Source organism: Marmota monax, unplaced genomic scaffold (genome assembly GCF_021218885.2).
Source record: "Marmota monax isolate L192 unplaced genomic scaffold, Marmota_monax_Labrador192_F-V1.1 WCK01_AAM20220418_F8-fsc00001, whole genome shotgun sequence".
Lineage (NCBI taxonomy): Eukaryota > Metazoa > Chordata > Mammalia > Rodentia > Sciuridae > Marmota > Marmota monax.
Window position 1 is genome coordinate 36,808,003 of NW_026693777.1, and position 22,711 is coordinate 36,830,713.

The following is a 22,711-nucleotide window of genomic DNA, read 5'->3' on the forward strand; positions in this document are numbered from 1 at the left end:
TGCCAAGAAAGTCATAGAGTCTGTAAGAAGAAAACAGAAATGATTGGAAGAATTATAAAGTTCCTTGATTTTAGTGCTTCCTATCTCATTCTATCTTCTCTCCTTAGTCCTAGTCTTTTGAAACAGACCTCTTTCTTGTCAAGACCAATTCTTCCCCATGTGTCCTTGGTCCCATGTCTTTTCCTTCCCCTGGGACCTACCTCTGTCTGTTGTCCCATATTTTTTTTCACCATCTTTCCCTTATGTCATCACTAATTTCCTTTTCAATCGCTCCTTCTCAACCTAAAAACATCCCACATCTTAAAACAGCAAAACAAAAATAAAGGCAAAGACAAAACCTTAATAGCTGTACCGGTGATTACTTGTATTTCCTCCTCTTAACCATCAGTCTTCTCTTTTGCTGTTTGCAATACGGTCGGGTGTTCTGTTGCTCTACTAAAATAACCACCTAAAACTCTGTTAATCTCTCCTATTTTCTTTCTCCACTTCTTTGCAGAATTTGATGTCCCTACTCCTCATTCTTGACTTCCTGTCCAAGCTCTTTTTATTCCAATCTGTTCTGACAGTACTGCCAAGTTAACCTCCCTGAAGTTCAGCATTGAATATACTTCTTCCCTGATCAGAACTCACAGTAGCTTCATGACTCACTTGTCTTTGAAGTTAGCATTAATTTCCCAACTTGGATTCGAATCTTTTACACCTCTTGCTATGGTTTGAATGTGTCCCCTAAGGTTCATATGTTGGAAACATTTCCCATTGCAAACATGTTTGGAGATGGTTCATATGTTGGAAACATTTCCCATTGCAAACATGTTTGGAGATGGGGCTTACAGGAGGTCTGTACATTGTGAGGGCTCCACCCTCCTGAGCAGATTAATGTTATTGCAGGAGTGGATTTGCTAATTGTGAGTGTCTGTTATAAAACCAAGTTTGGTCATGCACACTGTTGCCCTTCCACCTTGTGCCATGGGATGACGCACTAATAGGGTCCTTGCTAGATGTCAGAGCCATGTTCTTGGACTTCCCAGTCTCTAGAGCTGTGAGCTAATTATTTTCTTTCTTTATAAATCACCTCCCCTCAGGTATTCTGTTATAACAGTACAAAATGAACTAAGACAATTCTAGTTTTTCCTTGACTAGTCTCTCTTGACACATATCTAAAACACAGAGAAAATTTTTGTCTTTGTAAAATTTTAGCTGATTTCTATATCTTATATAATGTTCCCTCTTCTTGGAGTTCCATTTTCTAAATCTCTACTTATCAAATCCTTCTAGTGAGGAATTATTTCAAATATTTTCTTCTACCTGAAGAATTATTCTGATCTTATAAACATGATGTAGTCAGTCAGATTTGTCCTTTGATATAGAATGGGTCTCTTTTGATTACAGAATGGTCTCTTTTTGGTTTATATTGCGATTTCCCTATTTTTTCTATTCCTACTCCTGCAGAATGTATGTTCGTTGAAGAAAAAAAAAAATCCTCCAGGGAGAAAAGAGCCAGGAAACTTGCAGAACTTCTTTTGTTTTTATATCACCTGTTTGAAAAACAGTAGCACAGTACTCCATCCCAGGGGATGAGTGGAAAGGAGATAGGCAGGTACCAACTTGCCCAACATCATAAGAGAGGCAGAATTCAAAGGCATCTAGAACTAAGTAAGAGAGAGGAGGCAGTAATAACTGGTACCCAGAGAAAACAGCTGCAGCTGAAGGTAAGCTACCCAAAGAGAAGCTGTGATCTCCTTAGCAAAGACAGACCCTTAAAAGCTGTTAGATTATTACTCACATTTTCTTCATTTAACCATCAGCCTACTTTCTTATTCTTTGCAATCACACTTACAGCAGACCATATCCCAGGAAAAAGGAGGCTGGGGAGTAAAGATCCTGACCCCTTTTCCAGTCTGCCTTGCAATCCTGCTACTATTGTTTCTCAATGGCTAACCCCAGTAGCTGCCAGAGCACAGGAGAAATCATAGATTGAGTCCATAAAAGTCAGTCTTCTGGTGCTTAGAATGGTGTAAGGGGTAGAGCATAAATCTGGATGGACCAATGAGAAATTTCCAGTTCAATAATAGAACTTACAGATAACCTATCACAGCAGTATTGGGCTCCAGTGAAGTCACAGGGTATGCCTACACCATGACCAGGCCAAAAAAAAAAACAAAAAACACTTTGCACTGGCCCTTTCAGACCAGAATCAATTAGGAAATCTACAGTTAGCAGACAGAATGACTGCAGCTAATTCTTAGATCTTACTTTAGACATATGTGAAATATATTATGAACCTTGGAGAGCATCTCCTAAAAGGCAGTCATTTCTCATTATGATGAGGCACAACAGATATTTCCATCTGGGTAGAGTGAAATAATCTACTTACTTATTGGAAAAAAGAGGCAAGGAATAAATCACTGCAGCGGTGTTGTCATAGAGAGAATGGCAGCCTGGAGTTTGCAAGAGGATGTGGAGACGTGGAGACTCCCTGGGATACAAAGTGCTTTTACATTGAGCGGTGCCAGCAAAGGTCACTTCCTAGGCTGAATTAAGATGTATAATTTAACACGTGGCGCCTGCAGAGCCACTGAATTTGAGTCAAAGCAGAATGAGGAAATGGTGCTTGAAATAGCCCTGTGAACACAGCATGGAACAGTAGTGCTGGTGTATTTAACACCACTCCACATTGCTTTCCTTGTTATTTTTTTTTTCCTCCTCCTAAGACTTGCAGTTCTTTTTCCCCTGGTTTCTCAGATGGAAAATACGTGTGATGACTAAGCTCTATACTCTGACATGCTAATGGATAGTCACAGTGAAAAGTTCCTCCTGCCTTAAAGCCTTCTTTTCATGTGGTGGGTCAGAGGGTGTAGATTGAAGTTCTTTTGCTCAGGGCAAATGTGTTTCTTCTTCAAAGAATGTGTTTTCTCAAGGCAAATGTGTTTCTTCATTTTTGTTTGTTTGTTTGTTTTGTAGTTTCTTGATCATCTAGTAGATCTCACTAAATAATATTTTGAATTATTAAGCTATAAATTTAAAGATTGTATTTCTCATTCCACAAAGGACAGGAGATCTGCAGGGAGAAAGTGGATGTGATGTTCTTCCAGATCCAGACTAGGCAGAGACGTTAGGGATAGAAGACTGATAGCTGACTGCTTTTCTTTCGTAAAGAGAGGAATTTAGTTATTTTATGCTCCAGAGGCAGCTCTATAAATATTCTCTTATGGTAGTGGAGGTAGTGTGCACAACTATTTTGATAAAAATAAATTATAATATGGAAAAGAGGGGATAAAAATATGAAAAATGTCTATTTTACTTCTTTGAAATAATCTACCCTAAATTATTTGGACTTTGGATGTCCATAATTGTAGCAAAACTCCTTTTAAAACTCATGCTAGGACCAGAAAATAGGGAAGAGTCCTTCTTTCATAAGTTGTCTCTAATATTTCATGTAGTAGCCAAATTCAGACAAATGCATTCAGAGGAGAAACTCATTCTTTTCAAGTCACTCTACCTTATAAATTAAAATAATTCATTCTGCTTCCTAATTTCTGCCTTATAATGCAGATGGTGTCTTTTGCTTTATTTATTTATTTATTTATTTGTTAAATGACAAAGTCTAGAGTGAGAGGTACTAGGAGTACCTCCCTACTTTTTTATATGACCATTGGAATCTCAAGTATATCTTAAAGAAACATGAAGTACATCATGCACTTGGATTTGGACCTCTGGTACCTGGAAGAAGATTTCATCTTGGAAATAGAGAACAACTTCTAAGATTATGTTTTTAAATTTCAGAATTCCAGAAATTGAGACCTTTTTATTTTTTAATTCAAGAGGAATTACTTTTACTGTACCTCTTGCCCCAAATCACATGGCCAAAAGTTAAGATCTGCTATCCCCAAATCACTGCTCTTATCTTCTGTACCCTATGGTTTGATCCCTAGCTGAATCATTATTACCTGCAAATACAACACCATGCTTGTGACTTCAACTATTTTATACTATTGCCCTGCAAAGAAAATGTAGTAAAAGAAATTGTAGAAAGAAAATGAAATAGGTCTCTAATAAGGGGTGAATAGAAGAGGCTCAATCTAATAATAGGAAGAAAGACTTGCTTGATTGTGGATGTACTAAGTTACTATTTATTTAACACTGACTTTCAAGAGGGGGATTCTGGTCTTAGCTGGATACAGACTCACTGAAAGATTTTGAAGCTTGAGTTTGGAGATTTAAAGAAGAGCATAGTAAGAAGATGTACTATTGAACTAAGCTTCCTCCTTAGCTCCAGACATGAGCACTACAAATCTGGAAAGAGCACTCTGTGTTGAAATTTCTGGATGGATGAGGCAGTAGTGTGATGTGGTTTTGTTTATACTAATAGCTTCATGCCTTGCATTATGGATTTATTAGTATAAATCCATGTCATAATTCACTAAACCTTGACTTGAATTTTCCCAACTGTGAATAACATATGGAGTACTAATCATGAAGTTTTCTCCATTTATATAACCAAGACTCACAAAGACCAGGAGAAAAAAGTGCTCAACCCTACAATAGAGCAGCACATGTCTATAATCTTCCTAAAGGGCATGGCCTTTATGTGAGAGCCTCTCCGTCTTAACTTCTGAATCAGAATTTTCATTGGCCTCCACTTGGCAGTTTTTACTTCCAGACCCAGGACATTTTCAGTGCCCCTTTTTTCTAACTTTCATCATTTAAGGGATAACTTTAGGGAGCAATACAGGCATGCTGAGTCTCTCCAATAAATGTCAAAAGTGGGAAGAAGTGAGACAGTGCTGAAGCAATTATGTAACATCAAGTTAGCCAAATGAAAGAGCTCTTCTTCTCAAACTGCCTGGAAAAATCAATTCATTGGTAGAAGACAGAGGAGCCACATCACCCATGAAGCAATGGAGTGAGGAAGACCTCACTATGAAGCTTGTTTCTTCTGAGCCATATCCTTTCAGACAAGTTTCTGATCTCTTTTTTAAAAAATATTTATTTATTTAGTTAGTTAGTTAGTTGTATTTGGACTACACACCTTTATTTTAGTTATTTTTATGTGGTGCTGAGGCTCAAACCCAATGCCTTGAACATGCTAGGCAAATGCTCTACCGCTGAGCCACGATCTCTCTTCATCTCAATGTTCTCATATGTGAAATAGAGCCTTGCTGACTAAGTAACAAAATAAAAGTGGATGTGTGTATATATCCTCAATACATAAGAATTCTCCCTCTTAAGAAACAGGCTTTCAGAACAAAGTTCTGATCCAATTTGAAATGATGGCACAAACTTTGTGCTGCTACTTAGTGCAGATTCTGAAAAAGTTTTCATTTCACTTTTCTCCCACATCACACACTTCTAATCCAGGGAATATGAGGAGGTAAGAAAAGATAGAGGAGGATTGTCCTTGAGAACAGAGGAAGCCATCTGTTTTTCCACAGTTCAGAATCGAATAGTATTTCTTTTGCTTTCCTTCAATTTTTCTGAGAATTCACAAACTGAACTCTTCATACTTCATGCTTTACATCAGGCATAGTAGATATTGACAGCTCTGCTTTAATAACTGATGGCTGTAAATCACATAATAAAAGAACACCTCTCAAGTGAGTTCTTGGATATATATGGATAGTTATTAGGTATCTATGCATGTGTGCATCTTTAGGACTCTCCTACAGTGAGCATTTTAGGATGGTTTTAAGAATATGACTAGTTGAATAAGAATCATCTCATATACAATTGTAACAAAAGCTGGCTTACCATCTCTTCTGGATATCTTCTCTTCATGTCCCTTTAACCTTTTTTAAAGCTATGAATAATTAATATATAGTTATTCTGTTGTCATTCCTAGGGGGATTTCTTTTAAGTGAGGAAGTTTTGATTATTGAGCATCTTATTTAAGAAATGAAGCATAGCAATATAAAACTCTAAGTCCCATGTCCAGGTGTTGGAATGCTGGTTATGGAAGCATTTATGAAAATGTTCAAGCCACCTGCACTACTTAAGTGACATCTGATGAAATGATTAAAAATTAATGTAGGCTGGGCACACTGGTGCACACCTATAATCCAAACAACTTGGAAGGCTGAGGCAGGAGGATTGCAAGTTAAAGGGTAGCCTCAGCAACTTAATGAGACCCTGTCTTAAGATAAAAAAAAATTTAAAGGGCTGGGAATATAGCTGAGTAGTAAAGTGCACTGGTTTCAATTCCCAGTACCAAAAGAAATAAACAAAAAATAACAAAAAAAAAAAAAAAACAATAACAACAAAAACATATCAGGGCCAGAGGTATTTTTCTCTGCCATTCTACTTGGCCTCAAATAGGCAAGAAGTAGGAAAAACAAAACACAACAACAATAAAAAGACCAAGAAAATTTGATCAAACCTCCTGAGTGATTTCTTTAAATTTTAATCTTTTAAATTTAAATTTTCACCTCTAACTTCAAAATTTTGGTGTAAAATCTTTCCCTCTTATTGTGCTTTAAGTTAAAAGATGCTTCTTGGAGGGTTACAAAGGCTTCTTTGCACAATATTCCAAGCACGAGTCATTAAAACAGTTGTTTTCTAAACATCTCAAAGGCCTCTTTCCTCAGATTTTTCTGGGAGGTTTGATAGCTCTATTCTATAGAAGAGCATAAAATGCAGCCTGGAGAAGTTGAGAGATCTGCTACACAGTGAGTCCCCACATGGGGCAGGGGGACTTTTGACTTGGGGCTAAAATTGGAGCACTCTGCCATCTCTCAGTTGTGAAAAAGCTCCACTGGCCAAGGTAGGGAGCAGGCAGAGGCTGTTGTCAGGCTGTTGGCAGACGCCTTGAATTGGTTGAGGTCAGCCTGAGAGGAAGGGTAAGCGGTGGTTGTGCTTAGATTTATGCTGGCGTGTGATTTGTGCACTCTGTTAGACAAGCTGCTTTCTTCCCCTGTTCCTCTAACAGGCAGTCTCGTTGCTGGAGATGACTGTCAGCTGCCTTCTCTGCGTAGACACCATCACATGCCTCACCACTGGAGCCTGGGAAGCCTGACCACAGACCAGCATCTCCAAGGCATGAATAATTAGGTAGGCATAATGGAAGGTACTTGCTGCACACTCCAATTGCGCAAGCCCATTACTGAACTGTGCTACATCAGCTTCTATCTTCCAAGAGGGGACATCAGAGGTTTTTCATACAAGGGCACTGTAACTCTAGACAGAGCCAGTAAAGGTTTTCAAAACTGCTACCAAGTCAGGGAGGGGCCAGACATCATCAGCCTCAGCCAGCAGCCCAATGAACATCCTGGCGACATATTTTTCAAGCAGACTCCTACGAAAGACATCCTAACTGAGCTGTACAAACTGACAGCAGAGAGGGAGAGACTGCTGGCCAATCTGCTGAGCTCAGACCACATCCTGGGCATTTTCTCGGGGAACCAGGAGGGGAAACTGCTGGAGCTGTCGGTGAGCCTGGCCCAGGAGGACGACTGTTTCCCAAGTGCCGGAGACGGGTCGGGGGAGCAGCCTGTGGGCCCTCTCAGTAAGAGAAGCACCCATGGGAACAAACAGCCCCTGAGGTTTGGTGGGTGGAGAGAGAGCCTTGAGGAACTCCCACAGAAGAGAACAAGAAGGAAAGGGCGTGGAGGCCGGGAACCAGCCCCCTGGATGGGGAAAGACCAGATCTGTTCCAGCAACTCCTTTCCTCTTTCTCCAGCCAGGCCTAATCTTCAGCTCCTAGAGGAAAGAGGAAACTTGGTCCCAAATAGGGCACTTACATCCTCCCTGCAGAGGAGAGAGCGCTGCCCTGCAGATATCCCCAGGACACCGGACTCAGACCTTGGCATCGAGACCTCTGGGACAGCCTCAGAGGCCGCTGGGCTTGGAAGAAGAGCACTGCCCCCTGACAGAAGCTCCACAGAGGCAGGGAATGGTGGCACTGGAGGCCCACTGAGCAGTCCTGGTGGGCTGGAGCGTCAGCAAACAGGTCTGCCTGAAAATCTGGACGCTGAGAAACGTCCAGAGGCAGAGGTGGGAAGAATGGGGAAATCGGCTGGGCAAACTCGTAGGACGAAACCTGTTTCCAAAGTAGTGGCCAAAGTCCAGGATCTGTCCTCCCAGGTGCAAAGAGTAGTTAAAAAGGATCCTGAGGCCGAGGAAAGCATTGGCATTTGCCCAGAGGCCCAGGCTGAGTTCATATCCAAAGCAGACTTGCTCAAGCTCCCAGGACCTGAGGCTGGGGCTCCTGGTTCCAGGTGGTGGGGTGAAGTGCAGCAAGGGGACAGGTCATCCCAGTCATTGGCCAGAGAAACAGCGTCCATTTCTAGTTCCCTAGCCAGTGCTGAGGGGGCTGTGAACAAGGTCCTCCTGAAGGTGATAGAGAGTGAGAAGTTAGATGAGGCCACTGAGGGGAAAAGATTGGGCTTCCCCCTCAACACAAGGACCACCTCCACCCTCCCAGAAACCAGAAGCAAAAGGAGGGCTGGGCTATCTCAGAGGGGCCGCAGATCCTTGCTTCTGGATCCACAGCGTGCTGTACGTCCTGACTCTTCCCAACCCAGAGACGTTGACAGGAGGCCATCCCCCCCAGCACCAGCCGCTCTTGGTATGGTATTTAATAATTCATCCCCTCAGTCCAGCGCATGCAAACGGACATCACCTGTTCCTTCGCCTTTACCTCCAAGGCGCACCAGCCCCCAGCAGCACCACAGGATCCTCCGGCTTCCTACACTGCCTGGAGAGAGGGAAGCTGCTCTTAATGACTCTCCTGATAGAAAGAGCTGTGTCTTCTCTGTGTCCCCCTCTGCCGATACCTTGGAGTCACCCTCCTTTGCTAAGGTCACGGAGACCAAAGGAGCCAGCCCAACCTCCTTCAGAACAGGCCCATCTCCCTTGGTGCCTGGGGAACCTCTGGAAAAAAGCTGGGGGCCAGGCAAGACCACAGCTCAGGCCCAGCATCAGTCGCCTCCAGGTCAGTCCTGTTTAAGATATCTAGACCAATCTTTGAGCAACTCAGGAACTATCAGTCTACTTGTGTCATTCAGAGATTGACCAATTAACAACAGACCAGAATTCCTGGGCCTGTTACTTTGTCTGGTAGCAAGAGAACTGGGAGTTTGTACAGGGTTGTGTGGAGAGGGTGAAGGTGGTGTTGACTTAGGGACTAAAAGGTGTAGTTGTTTCCAGAAGCAGTGCTGTATACATGCTTTGTGCTTATTATTTATTTATTTGTTTGTTTGCTTATTTATTTATTTATGGCACACTCTAAAGTTGCCTCCATGGTTACTTAACACAGGGGCTCCAGGAAACAGGAACAGGCAGAAAGAAGGAGTAACTTGTCCCTGCCCTAGATGCTAACTGAGTAATTGGCCCCTTGACCTAATTCTGACACTCAATCTGCTACAGTTGTTCTAGGGATTTACTAAGAAGAAGCATAAAAGCAGGCTGTGTTGTTGCTCATCTGTCTGTAGTTAGGGGGTTGCTTTTTGCTTGCTTGTATTTAATCACTGTTATAAGTGCCATCATGTATGACAAAAATCATTTTTACCAGAAGGGAAGAATTCAGTCTAACTTGAAGAAACTTGGTTCCAATTTTTGTTGTTCTTGTTGTTTTTTGCTTAATTCCATAAACAAGCACAAAGTAACTGCTTATTCTAAAGTTATGTTTTATTTATGGGTTACTGCTATGACTAGGGTGATATTATTTCTCATGCAAAGGGTACTAAAGAGCTCTTCTGACTTATGTGCTTAATGTGATTTAAAATGTTACATGAAAGCAATTTGGAGAGTTTAGTAAGAGGTGCCAGTCCTCTACTCATTACATTTTCTAAGCTAACGTGGCTGATGCTCAGGTTCTCTGTGCCATTGTGTGGGTAATATGTTCTTTTCCAGCATCCTCTAACAGCATATGGTGAATGTCTTTGTTTAAGGAATAGCTTGTAATATGATATATGATCTTTTAAAGGTTAGAGAAAATTCTCCTGCAATTTTTTAGATACAATATCTATCTAGGAAAGAGGAGTTTCAAAAGCTTTCTATTTATTTTGAACTGGTTACATATTATAAATCTCCAAATCACTGATGGGGGGGGGGTTCTTTAAAAATGTGATAAATACTTTTTCTCCTATTTTTATAATATATTGACCTTAGTTTGGTAATACGTGCTAATTTCATAATACAACCAGTCTGTATAGAACTGTAAATTTTATATCATATATCATAGAATCTAAGCGACAAGATTATTTCTTCCCGTGAATGTTGAAGACTTGGAAATACTTGGCAGGGAAGCACACTGTAGAGGTGAATGGGAGACTCTTGGAGTCATGGTGTAGAACAGCTGCCATAACCCCAAAAGGTCTTTTTTAGAAATCACATTGAATTCTAGGATCGTGTGTGCTTCTCATCCAGAAACTGCATTAAATACATTGATGTTCAGTAAACCTTTTTATTCCCCTTTGATTTAGGATTATTATTTCATTACCCTTTTTAATATAGAAGTACTATATAAGCTCCATTGTATATGGGTTGAAGTCCATCATATGGAGGCACACAGAGGACATTCAGGTTCTGTTGGTGACCAGTGGTGAACCCCCTGAGGGACAAGTTGAGTGGATAGTCACACCTTCCTGAGGCTTCTCCTGAGGCCTCTCCCTGCAGTTATTCATGGCAGGCCCCTTTGCTTTGGCCCCAGCCTTCCTTTGGGATCTTCAGTAGCAATTTTATCAGTCATAAGGATCGTGGGGTTTCCTTGCCAGGGAGACTTCCTGTGCTCCTAACCTGAAGAAAAGAGAATTTGAAAAGGGAAAGAAGAATAAGAATGAAACACGCCTTTACTTATTTATTTACTTACTTATTTTTGTGGTGCTGGGGATTGAACCCAGGGCCTTTTACATATGAGGCAAGCACTCTACCAACTATATCCCCAGCCCTCTACTTTGTTTTTTTTTTTTTTTTCCCCCAGTGAAAATAGCTTCTTTTTATGTGAATATCTTCCCCTGGGACACCCAGACAGATGCTTTCTCTTATTGACCCATCTTTGAAAGGCATGGAGGAGGGAGAGCTTGAAATAGTATCTTTGATCTTTAGCATGCATTCTTGTCCCCTTTACTCTTTTTTACCTTCCCTTTCTTGTGTCTAGGAGCCCTCTTCTATTCTAGACCCTGCTGTCACTTCCTACAGCTGGTGCATTCAGGCAGGGAGAATCTCCTGCTTCTAGCTGCCTTTGTCTTTCACTCCATTTCTCCTCCTGCTCAGTCCCAGGGGAGGCCTCAGACAGTAGCCTGCAGCCCAGAAGGGAGTGTAACTCATTTACAGATCACCATGCAAGGGCCCTTTGTCTGGAGCCAACTCCTGCCTTTCTCCCATGTTAGCTATTAACCGGATTGAGTTCATGGTCTGTGGACATTTATTTCCTGTGGAAATAACATCTAGGTATTTTATACAAGTGATGCCAGTGAGATTATCGAAAGCTCTCATTAACTGCTCAAGTAAGAGATTAAGTCTGGCAAAAGTAATCAGATCTGTTTCCAGTTGGAAGACTCTAGTGTTACAGGCAAGGAGTAGTTCCTACCCAAGAGGGCAATGTACTTCTCCCAAGACCAAGCAGTAAAGGCAACGTCATTGCTTCCTGTGCAGGAAATAGCATAAATGTGTCCCAAAGAAGCTACCTTCTATTTATTGGTTTTGTAATCTTTTCTAACTCTTCATTCTATGAGCTACACACAGAATTTCTTATCTGGTAGTAATGTGAGAATATGGTGATAACTGAGAATAACTATAAATGGTGATCAGATTCATCTTCTCATGGCTACACCACTTCTTCCATACTTGGAATTGGTTTTATAGTATTTTGATTTGGTGATGGAGACAAAGGTAAAATGTTCTAAAGCTTTTGTGAAATGTGAAGTTTCCTCAAACCTTGAGGGATTTTAATAGTGATGACCTGCCCTGCCTAGCAGTGTCCTTGGGGGTTGGTGCTGGGATTTCTTTTTTGGTTTGCTGCTTTTATTTATCTTTGATCTGAAATAAAATCTTTTAATGCCTGGTGTGGTGGCACATGCCTGTAATCTCAGCAGTTCAGGAGGCTGAGACAGGAGAATCGTGAGTTCAAAGCCAGCCTCAGCAATGGCGAGGCACTTAGCAACTCAGTGATACCCTGTCTCTAAATAAAATACAAAATAGGGCTGGGGATGTGGCTTAGTGGTTAAGTCCCCTCAGTTCAATCCCCCCCAAAAAAACAACCTTTTAATGCCACGAAAATCACATGAAAGTTGGCTCACTGTACTTGGGAGATGCCCTGTGCTCTTCAGCTGTCTTGTGATCTTTTTCCTTTGATTGAAGTCACTGAGGTGGTGAGGCAAGCACATGCCCCAGGCATAGTTCTTCTTGATATTGAGGATCATTTGACTAATTCTCATGCTCATCAAAAGATGCCAATTGATGCCAACTAATTAAGGGTTGAGAGACATGAATGTAATATTTTATTGTATCTAATGCTTCTGTCAAAGCTTTGATTTCTCTCTGGACACACATGGGAAGAAGATATAAATACTTCTTTGGGAATTCTTCCCATGTAAACTTTGAGGCTTGCTGCAATTCTGATCAAATATAAAGAAACTTCACAATGTTAATGAGTATATGCAGCCACTTAAATGAATTCAAATAGTAGGTGGTAAATGGTAATTATTAAGAGGGAAAATAAGACTCAAAATTGATATATCATATTCAGTCTATAAAATGAATTTAAGAATTAAATTGATAGGATATGTAAAGGGGTTATAACTGAAACTACATGTTACAATGACACGGTGAGTTTAGCTGAGTTGCTATACTAGTAAGAATATATGGTGGGGGTGGGGTTGTGGCTCAGTGGTAGAGCACTCACTTAGCATGTGCAAGGCACTGATTTTGGTCCTCAGCACCACATAAAAATAAAATGAAGGTATTGTGTCCAACTACTACAACAACAACAACAACAAAATACATGGGTTAGGGAGTTTATTGTAGCATTGTTTGTATTGTCAAAAACAGCTGGAAAAAATGAATGTTCACCAGTAGAGAAATGGTTAAATAAGTTATAGTTCATTTATGGTTTGTCATATGATGACATTATTACATCATAAGGAGTATTGATCTAGATTTATGTCTATTGAGTTGCAAAATATTTTTTAGCATTTTTAATTTTTAGTGAAACAAGTATCAATTCTTCCCACAATGAACACAGATGTTTAGTATGCATTTGAATATCATGGATATGGGTGTGGAAAAAGACTGACCAGGTAGAGTACCTTATCAGACAGTCAGGCAGGTGGAAGTGGGGAATAAGGTGAATGGGAAGGGGCACAAGCACTGGGGGAGAATGTGGGCTTTTTTACCTTGCATGTTTTTACATTGTTTCTCTGGATGTGATGAATATGTCACTTTTACAATATTTGAAGAGTGATTTTAACCACTTCAGCATTGAGAATACAGCCTTGTCACAAGGGGAAATGTAGGTGGCTAGAGAGCTTTAAAGCAATACCCCAAAGAAAGCTGATTGGTAGCAGGGTTAGATGAGGATAGAGAAAACATCCAGAAGCCAACAAAAGGTGGCAATTCAGAATCGTTCCTGGATTCTACAGATACACCCAGGCCTGAAGGAGCAAGGGAAGATATGGTTACTGGAACCCAGGGAGCGGGGTTAGGAGAGGACCATCTGGCAGCAGCAGTGGTTTGTGGTAGAGCCACCCAGCAGAGAGGAAGCTGTGGGATAAATATAGTGGCCTTGCTCTCCTCTGAACTTCTGCTCTTGTCTCCTCTAACAGAACCTACCACAAGACTAAGTTGAAAGGAAAGTGAGGAACTAGGAGAGGAGAAATGAAAGACAGAGACCAGGCAGAGAGTTTATTTGTCAGAGCTGACAAAGGCACATCTCTGCATAGATGGAGAGAGGCAAAACAGGCTTGGTGTTCGGGACTTTCATGGAACAGGCTCAGGGATTAGAGCCGGGCAGGTTCTCATGTGGGAGGTTAAGGGTGGGGTTGCCATGGGCAAGAGGTGCAATTTATACAGTTGAGGGGGAGAAATAAAAAAATGTCCATGCACTTCTGTCCTTTTCAATGCTTTATTCACTCAAATCACTCAATACAATTTCACTCTATAGGTTCTTAATCAAGAAAACTACAATCCTAAATGCAAGGCACTGCAGTAGACAATCCTAGATTAATTCACAGCAAATAATTCTAGATTAATTAATTTTAAGCACTGCAAACATACTTAATCATGACAGGCTAATGACAGACATTCCCTCTGCGTGCTAAGTTCAAGAGTCGGATTAAAAGTCTCAAGCCTTAGGCTCTAAGTGCAGCAGATGCACACTCAGACCATGGTGATTAGCTCTGGAACCAAGGTAGGCTTCTCCTGAGGTGGAGTTGATGGCCGGCTGAAGAGGCAGGCGGTCCTAGGGAGAAGTTGCAGCTCTCACAGGGTCAAGATGTGGCTGTAGAGTTTGAAAGCAGTGAGAACAACCCAGAGCTTCAGACAGATGAGAAGAGTGGACTGTCAGTCCAGGTCCTTATCAGGCTCAGGCTTGTGTGCATCAGTGTTGGCTGGCTGAATATCTGTTCATTTGCTCTATTATTTATACTAAATTTTGGGGCTTTGACCCCCCCTTTCAATCCTTATCAGCTACCACCTGATTCTCAGTGACATCATTTACCCTCGGGCTAAAACATCTGGTCTGGTGGTCCCCACCCTGATCTTTTTGCCTTTCCCTCTTATCAGGCAGGACAGTCTGCCAGAGGCTTCACTCTGAGTTTATCAGGGTGGGGGGAAGTGACTTGTTTGTGTCTGAGGGCCATACTGGAGGGCTGCATTAGGCATGCCTAGTGAGACTTCAGGTTTCAAACTGGAGTTTTTAAAATGGAGTTGCTTAGGCTCAAGCCTAAGACCATCCTCACTATGAGGGAGTGGTGATACTCCCTTGGTGTGGGGGGTGGAGAATAGAGGTGAAGGTTTGGGTTGGTATTAGGGAGTGGTGAACCCTTCTCAGAAACGGCCCTTGGGTGGGAAAACAAAATTTTTCTTAAAATGGTGGCTGTCACTTGAGATGGCCATCCAGATGCTAAGCAAGGACTTTACATAAGTGTAAGGGAGCCTAGCTGCTGGATGTGGTTTTCAAGGTCAATCTTCCAGGGCCAAGAGCAGGTGGGAAGAGTTGAGAGTGGATCTTGATGGCAGATGAGAGACTGGATGATGCAAATGAATTGAGTGAGCCATGAAGACCAAGATAGAACTGGCCTCTAATTCCCATTATGGGGGCTATTTCCGGAGAATCATCTGCAAGAGGCTGAAGATGAGAAAGTGATGGGGAAGTGGAAATAGTGGCTACAGTTTTCCCCCAACTACTAGTGAGTGGATACTGAAATAAAGAAAGATACTTTAGATGAACTACACCGAGTAAAGAAGAATGTGTGTTTATGTGATGTAAGTTTTGTTCTGAAGCAATGACTATCTTGATACTAGGTGATTACTGTAATCTTTACATCTTTTTCATATCACCTTCTACCTCTAAATTTAGTCAGGTTGACTCTTTCATTAATTGTCAAAAGTTCATACATAGAGGAAGTGAATGAATTAGAATGCCAGGTGATATAGCTTTCAGTCTATAGATTCAGGGGAAAAAATTCAGTTTTTAAAAAACAAAGCTTTTATACATATCAATAATATCACATTGTGACTGCTTGTTTTTTGTGGAAAATACAAAGAAGATTTAAAAATATCTTCCCCAGAAATCTCAAATTAAGAATAGCTAATTAGCATATGAAACAGGAAATACATTTTCTACCAATGAACAATTTGAATTTGAAGTCAGTTTTCCTATAAAATAATTTATTTCCTATAAAATAAATTATTTCTCTCATTCAAGCTTTGTTTTTTAAAGGCAAATATGTTTCAAAGGCCAGGACTGTGGCCAAGATCTAATGTTTAAAAATCCTAAACCAGCTTTACACCTGTGACTTTTTCTTCCCCATTAAGGTTAAATTGTGCTTTGAGAGTGACACCTTCTACCAAATTTTTATTTGTCTCTTTTCTATTCTTAGATCCAGAGCACAAGATTTAAAAGTAGGGCAACAGTTTGTGGTCTTAGGCTATGTGTAGCCATCTAAAGTGATTCCAAAGAGGGTACAGAAGTGGCAGAGTTAACACCATGATTAAAAGGAAGAGTCAATGAAAAATCTAAAAGAGAAAATCACATTTAAAAGAATAGATATTAAATTTTGCAGGAAGTTTTTGGATATGTTTATTTATATAACTCAACCATTCTACCTTATGATATCATCGATTGGGACATTAAAAAATTACAAGCCTTTGCAAGCGTAATCAGATTACAAGCATTTTATAAAATTGATAAAACAAAGTAGCGAGTATTGAAAGTGTGTTTTTTGTTGTGTTAATTATGGGCTCTGGGAGAGAGTGCTTTTTGAAAACAGTCAATATCACTCTGAGTCTATCCTCTTCCTGTTGATAACTGTTATCAGGAAATAACTTTTTCCACCTATCTTATTTCATCTAGTTTTTCATCACTTATGTGCATAATAACTTCTGTTAGATAATTCTTAAGTGGAAATCAAATCATAGTTAATGCACATGGGCTGTGATATCAGACCTTACCATTTGCCTAGAGTTCCTCTATGTGACCCAGTGGCTCAACCTTCTGTCATAGCATGTTTCTTTTTTTACTCTCCCAGAGGTGCTAGGAGGGTATTTTTCATGGTTATGGATCTTTCCAGTACATTGAACCTGATGCTTTCTATGGCTCCCAGAGCCTTACAGGAAAGTATTTGAAACTGGGTGAAAATTGGAATTCAGGCATAGATAGGATACAGAAAGATTTGAAGGATGTTGGGCAAGAGGGTGAAATATCAATGCCTGAGATCAAGTACCAAGAAAAAAAGTCTGGGTCAAGATGTCTGTGCACAAATATTCCGTAATTGTCCTAGGAGTGCCCCTGTGTGCTCATGAGAGGGGACGTTGGCATGAAGGGAAGAAATGATTTTGTCATTAGCAGTCCAATGGCTTGCAGTTTGAAAAAACTGTTGAAGACAAACAGAACCTTTCCTGTGGGCCAGAAGGACAGGCCCAGACTCAGCAGTCTGAAGGAGGTTGTTAGCAACCCAAGGACAGCAGAGTGCCTGAGCAACAGAACAGAGGGGCAACAAGGGCAGCAGGCCTCAGACCCAAGAACCCATGAGACCCCTGGAGATCCCTGGGGAGGAGAAACAACTGGCCTTCTTGCTAGCAAGGGAATGAGGGCTTCACACATTGTGATTCAGACTTTTGTAATTTGTGTAACATAATTTTATTCACAGGAAGGCAAGTTTCACATGTTTTTGGGTGATCCAGGTTTCACATGTTTTTCCTAAAACATTAATGATATTGTTTTGTTTTTTTTTAAACCTAGTTTAAAGTTTTTGAGTTTAAATTTTGTGTTTGGAGAAATAGCCCTAAATCATCCTATGACTGATGAGAAAGTTGGTGATTTCCAGGTTAGCCCAGAAGAATTGTGGAGGGTGAATAATATGTGCAGCTTGAGCTGCAGCTAGTCTCTCCAGGATTCAGAATTGTCTGGGCATGTCTGGATAATTAGCTGGCTGGGTCTGAACAGAATCTCCTGCTTAGTGCCTGGAGGATCATCACAGGACAGAGCTCATCCTAAGGAAGACAAGGATTTGAGGTACATAGGAGGATACTGGCTTAAGCAGTGAGGGACAACTCTGAAAATAGCATGACACACATCCCCCTGATCATCCACTGACCCAGCTCCGTGGACCCACACCTGGATCTTAGGGAGAGAAAACTGCAAAACAGAAACAAAAGCTAAAGCAGTGCCAAATTTTCAAGACTAGTGTTGCTAAAAATTCTTTAAGACATTGAAGGCAAGATCTGCATAACAGAATGAACAATAGGGACTCTGTGGATGCAGAGTCCCTATTCCAGCATCTTTGGAAGCAGTTTGACAAGGTATGATTTGGTAGAGTGAATTAGATTTGATCTTTTCTTAAGGAAAAATGGGAGGGGTGGGTAGTTGTGCCTTGGCCAGTGAATTTGGCACCTGTGAATATGGCAACCCTGGTGCCAATTTTGGCAGCATCAAGAGGCATCTTAAGTAGCCAGAGCAAAAAAGGACAGTGGTGATGAGGGGTGGGGGGATTGAGTGATTTCTGGAAGGATTTGGGAGAAATTGGTGTGGGGGGAGGGTATCACCAAAATTCGTGGAGTCAGCAAAATACTAATTTTGCATCTCACTGTTACTCCAACCAGTTGTTGGAAGGAATAATATCAAATTCATAGGGGTCCTATGAGAATCGAATGCAAAAATCTTAGTGAATGTATTTCAGATAGCACAAGAAAAAATACCTTATTTATATTCACTGATGGTTATTGCCTCAGAGGGCTCACTTTTGGGGGGAGTGTTTTTCAGAGATAAAATGGTACTACAAATAATATAGTTCACAACCAGTTATTTCATGTGAATTTTTCAATTTTCTGTTGACTAAAATTGCCACCTTTGCTTCTGTTTATTGAAGCACTTATACAGCATGTTTATTGGTCTTATTATTTTGTAGATTAATATTGCATATCCTAAGTAATTTGTATTAAAAAAAAACTTGAGCAAAAGGGACATGTCTGATACCTCTGATGCACTCACCACAGAATCTAGTTTATAATGGTCCACTCAGTAGATTTTTAATTTAATTGGGGCTTCAAAATTTTGATTGAATTAAATCACAAAGGGTATCTGATTTAAAAGTATCTTTTCAATAGGAAACCCCAAATTAAAGGATGAAAGTGTAAAAGAAAACAGAGCTTTCCTTTTCTCATACCAATAATTTCTGAATCATATTTTCCCTCTACAAAATTTTCTCAATTTCTGCCAATAATAGTAAACTTGTTCCTCTTGATTTCCATATCATTCTTTTTCTCATCAAGGCAATAGGTTTTGGACCTCAGTTATCCATATTTTATCACAAGTGTGTGTGTGTGTGTGTGTGTGTGTGTGTTTACAACATTCTCATTGTCTTTTTTTTAATTCAGGACCTATCTTGTGCGATCCTTAAAGAGTCGGTCAATAGGTACTGATTTGAAAAAAAATTTTGTGATTGTTGAATTTAATTAGAAACAAACTTCAACCTTTACCATGACTAGCAGTGACTATGAATGACAAATTGTCCTTATAAAGTATTTAGACTGGGTTTGGTGGCAATCACTTGTAATCCCAGGAGGATTAAAAGTTTGAGACCAGCTTGAGCAATTTAATGGGACCTGTCTTAAGATAAAAAATGGAAAAGACCAAGGGTGTAGTTCAGTGGTGGAGTGCTTGCTTAGCATGCACAAGACCCTGGATTAATCCCCAATACTGTGAAAGAATCCCATCAAAATGGTTGGAAGTTCCTTCAGCTGATATACTACCAGAGGAACAAATTGGTTTTGCTCTTGCCCTGTTCTTTGTGTCCCATGATCACTTGGAACACGTTCTGCTGGTGATTGAACATATTAGAACTGAAACTGATTTTGTTTTTTAAATTTTCTAACACGTTCTCAAAAACAACACTGATGTCACATATATCTGGAATCAGTTTCAGTCACTGACACTTGGCACATACACAGTGTTTTACTGAATAAATGAATGAATGCGTGAATAAGTAGATGGATGAAGGGGGAGAGAACTTATCTATTAATAAGAGGGACAAAGTTTTCCCATTAATCCTAGGTAAAACAGGATGAAACTGATTTCATGACATTTTTATATAATTACTATCAATGTTAGATGGTGTTCCTAATTCTGTTTTGGTAGATTATGCCTTTTTGGTTTTTAAGTAACCTTAAAACTATTCATCCCTGCATGGGTTTTGGAATCCAAATGTACTCAGAAGATGGGAATGAAATGAAACAAAATTTGGGTACTCAAAGACAAGTCTTTTTGTGAAGAAGAACAGTGACAACAAAAGACTCTGTTCTTTTTATTGGAATAATTTGACAACACAATTACCTTTATCAGAACAAATATTACTACATTTTAAAATGGGACTGCACTTCATGTAAAAGCCAGTCACTGAGGGGCAGCCAAATGATCAAACTTGGAATAGAAACTGGGGACGGCTTAACGTTTCATGTAATTCAATTGGTCACAGATTAACTGTGCTGTATTATGCATGATCAAAGGCCAGCACATTTGCACTGAGGTATACTTTATGACCCAACACATTGGTGAACTAGAAGGCTGGGCAGGCACCTGTAAGTCTTCTAGGCTGTGATTCAGGGGTCTCATGCATACTGTTCAAGTTTACCTTCTATGTAAAAACACTGTGCTAAAAACTTGTGTACGATGCAAATTAAGTTATGGCCATGTGATTGATTTCCAAAAGCTATGCACAAAATTCATTCTAAGTCATTTTATTAATTTGCCTATAAAGCTGCTGTTATTAACTAGAAGAGCAGGATCTGTACATAATGGGTTATGGGCAAGTTTCCAAGAGTGGATGCAGAAGCCAAGGCTAGTAAAGGTGTGGGTAGATGTGGACAATGGTATGAGAATTTGGGGCCCTGGGCTGGTGGAGCAGGGTGAAAGCCCCATGGGCCATGCTTACATCTGCAAGATTCCTTCACTTTTGCCAGATGATGTAACCTAATAACAGAAGTGATAGGCCATCATTTTTACAGGTCCTTTGCTCACTCAAAGAGAGGATTATTCTGAGGATGTACACCAAGGGATAGAAATTCTAGGGCTTATCTTAGAAGTCTGCCTACCACAGAAGGCTTCCATTGTCTGGAACTGTCCATTCCCTTTCTGGTCTTGTTTTCTGCCTCCACTATGAGAACCCTGTCCCTACAACTTACCCTAATATAAGAACCTATATCCTAATAGATTGCCCTCTAGTTTTGGATCATACCAGTCAGAGTATAAGGGTGTGAAAGTGTACTACAGTTGGGCATTTTAGTGTCAAATCCCAGATCTAACTACCAATCAGAGATGACAACTGCTTCTTAACACATAGACAGAAGTGATAATAAATGAGTATTTTATATATATAATATGGGTACTCAAAGACAAGTCTTTCTGTGAACAAGAACAGTGACAACAAAAGACCCTGTTCTTTTTATTGGAATAATTTGACAACATAATCACCTTTATCAGAACAAATAGATGAATACTATATATATAATAAATAAAATATTGTATACACTATATATATGTAATTCTCCAAAACTATTTACATATTATTTTTAGCAAAAACTCTTTAAGTGCTTTTATTCATATATTATTTCCCTACATGGGGTAACCTAATAAATTCCTATGCATCTTTCAAAACCCATTCTGACCTTGGTTATTCAAAATCTTTATCTTTGCACAATGTTGGGAATCTAGGGGAACGATATAGGGAGGGAACTATACTTAAAACTTTCTTATAAGTCTAGAATCACTTCAATATAAAAAGATTTTTAAAAATCCCAAATGTTATCTTCATTATAAAGCTCTCTGATTTTCCTCATAGAATGAAGACTGTTTCCTCTGTATCTACATGGAACTTTATACATGATGCTTATTGATGCTTATTGAATAGCATCATAACTACCTATTTATATACCTGTTTAGGATTTGAATCCATGGAAGCAGACTAGACTTCATTCATCTCTGTATCTCCTATGTACATAATATCACTATTTAACACAGTTTATGGCATGTACCACATAAAAGCTGGCTTGATAATTATGAAATTAATGTTTTTTGTTTATTGTACATACCTATTGTGATTATAGGTAATTCTAACTTACGGGAGTGAACATGGTGGAGAACAGTGGTTATCAAAGTGTGGTCCCTGGAAAGCAACATTACTAGAAAACTGGAAACTTGTCAAAATGCTGTTTATTGGGCTCTGTTCCCCTAGACCTATTGAATTAGAAATTTAGGGGGGTGCAGGCAGAGCAGTATGTATTTAACTACTTTAGTGGAGACTAACATAAAAACATTACACTAACATATAGCTATGTCAAATGAACTTAAAATATTTTAAGCTCAAATATTTTATTGGAAGTAAATTGTAAAGATGAGTTATCCTTGATAAATAGTTAATTAAGTCAGAATAAAATTTAAATAATTTTAATACTTATTGTAGACATCAGATTTAGGGACCTATACACTCGTGAACATAAGTAAGCTTTCTATAATTTTTCCATTAGCTTTATGCCAACCAATTCTTATGCATTGCTTTCATACTGGAAGCAATGGAAGGTATAATGCTGGTCTTGACATTTTTTTGTCTGACATTTATTGCTGCCATCACATATTCTTTTATCATTAATCCTAATAGTGCCATTCTGGCCTCCCTACCGGTGTCTTCATATAACTGGATGCCTGCTAAGTGCTAGTTGCTGCTAAGTGCTAGTTGCAATGACACTATTCTCCCAAGTATATTTAAGCACACACTGGTCTTCTAGTATGTAGCTCTTACAACCAGCTTGATGTTATCAGCAAATATTGATTAAGTTACAGGATTTCATCTACTAAACATTTAAGATTTTATAAGCACCCGTCTTCGGCTTTATTCTAATGAGCGATACTACTGTGTGTGGCCATCTTTCTAACTCTCTTAAGGGCAAATGTCTTGAAAAATCACATGATAACATGTGACTAATCTCGCAAAGAGCCTGCGTCAGGAATAACATGTTCTCCAGCCTCTTTGCTGCAGAGGCTGCTAGATCTTACCCTCTGGGATAT

General features: G+C 39.8%; 1 protein-coding gene across 4 annotated transcripts in view; it reads left to right on the forward strand.

The window, feature by feature from the left end:
• Fmn1 (formin 1) overlaps positions 1 to 22,711 on the forward strand; it is a 401,580-nt gene that overhangs the window by 26,692 nt on the left and 352,177 nt on the right. For all 4 annotated transcript variants that reach the window (XM_058584664.1, XM_058584665.1, XM_058584667.1 and 1 more), the window contains one exon: positions 6,923 to 8,926. In XM_058584664.1, the coding sequence (XP_058440647.1) occupies positions 7,054 to 8,926 (1,873 nt within the window). In that variant the 5' untranslated portion in view covers positions 6,923 to 7,053. The remainder of the gene's footprint in view (positions 1 to 6,922; positions 8,927 to 22,711) is intronic.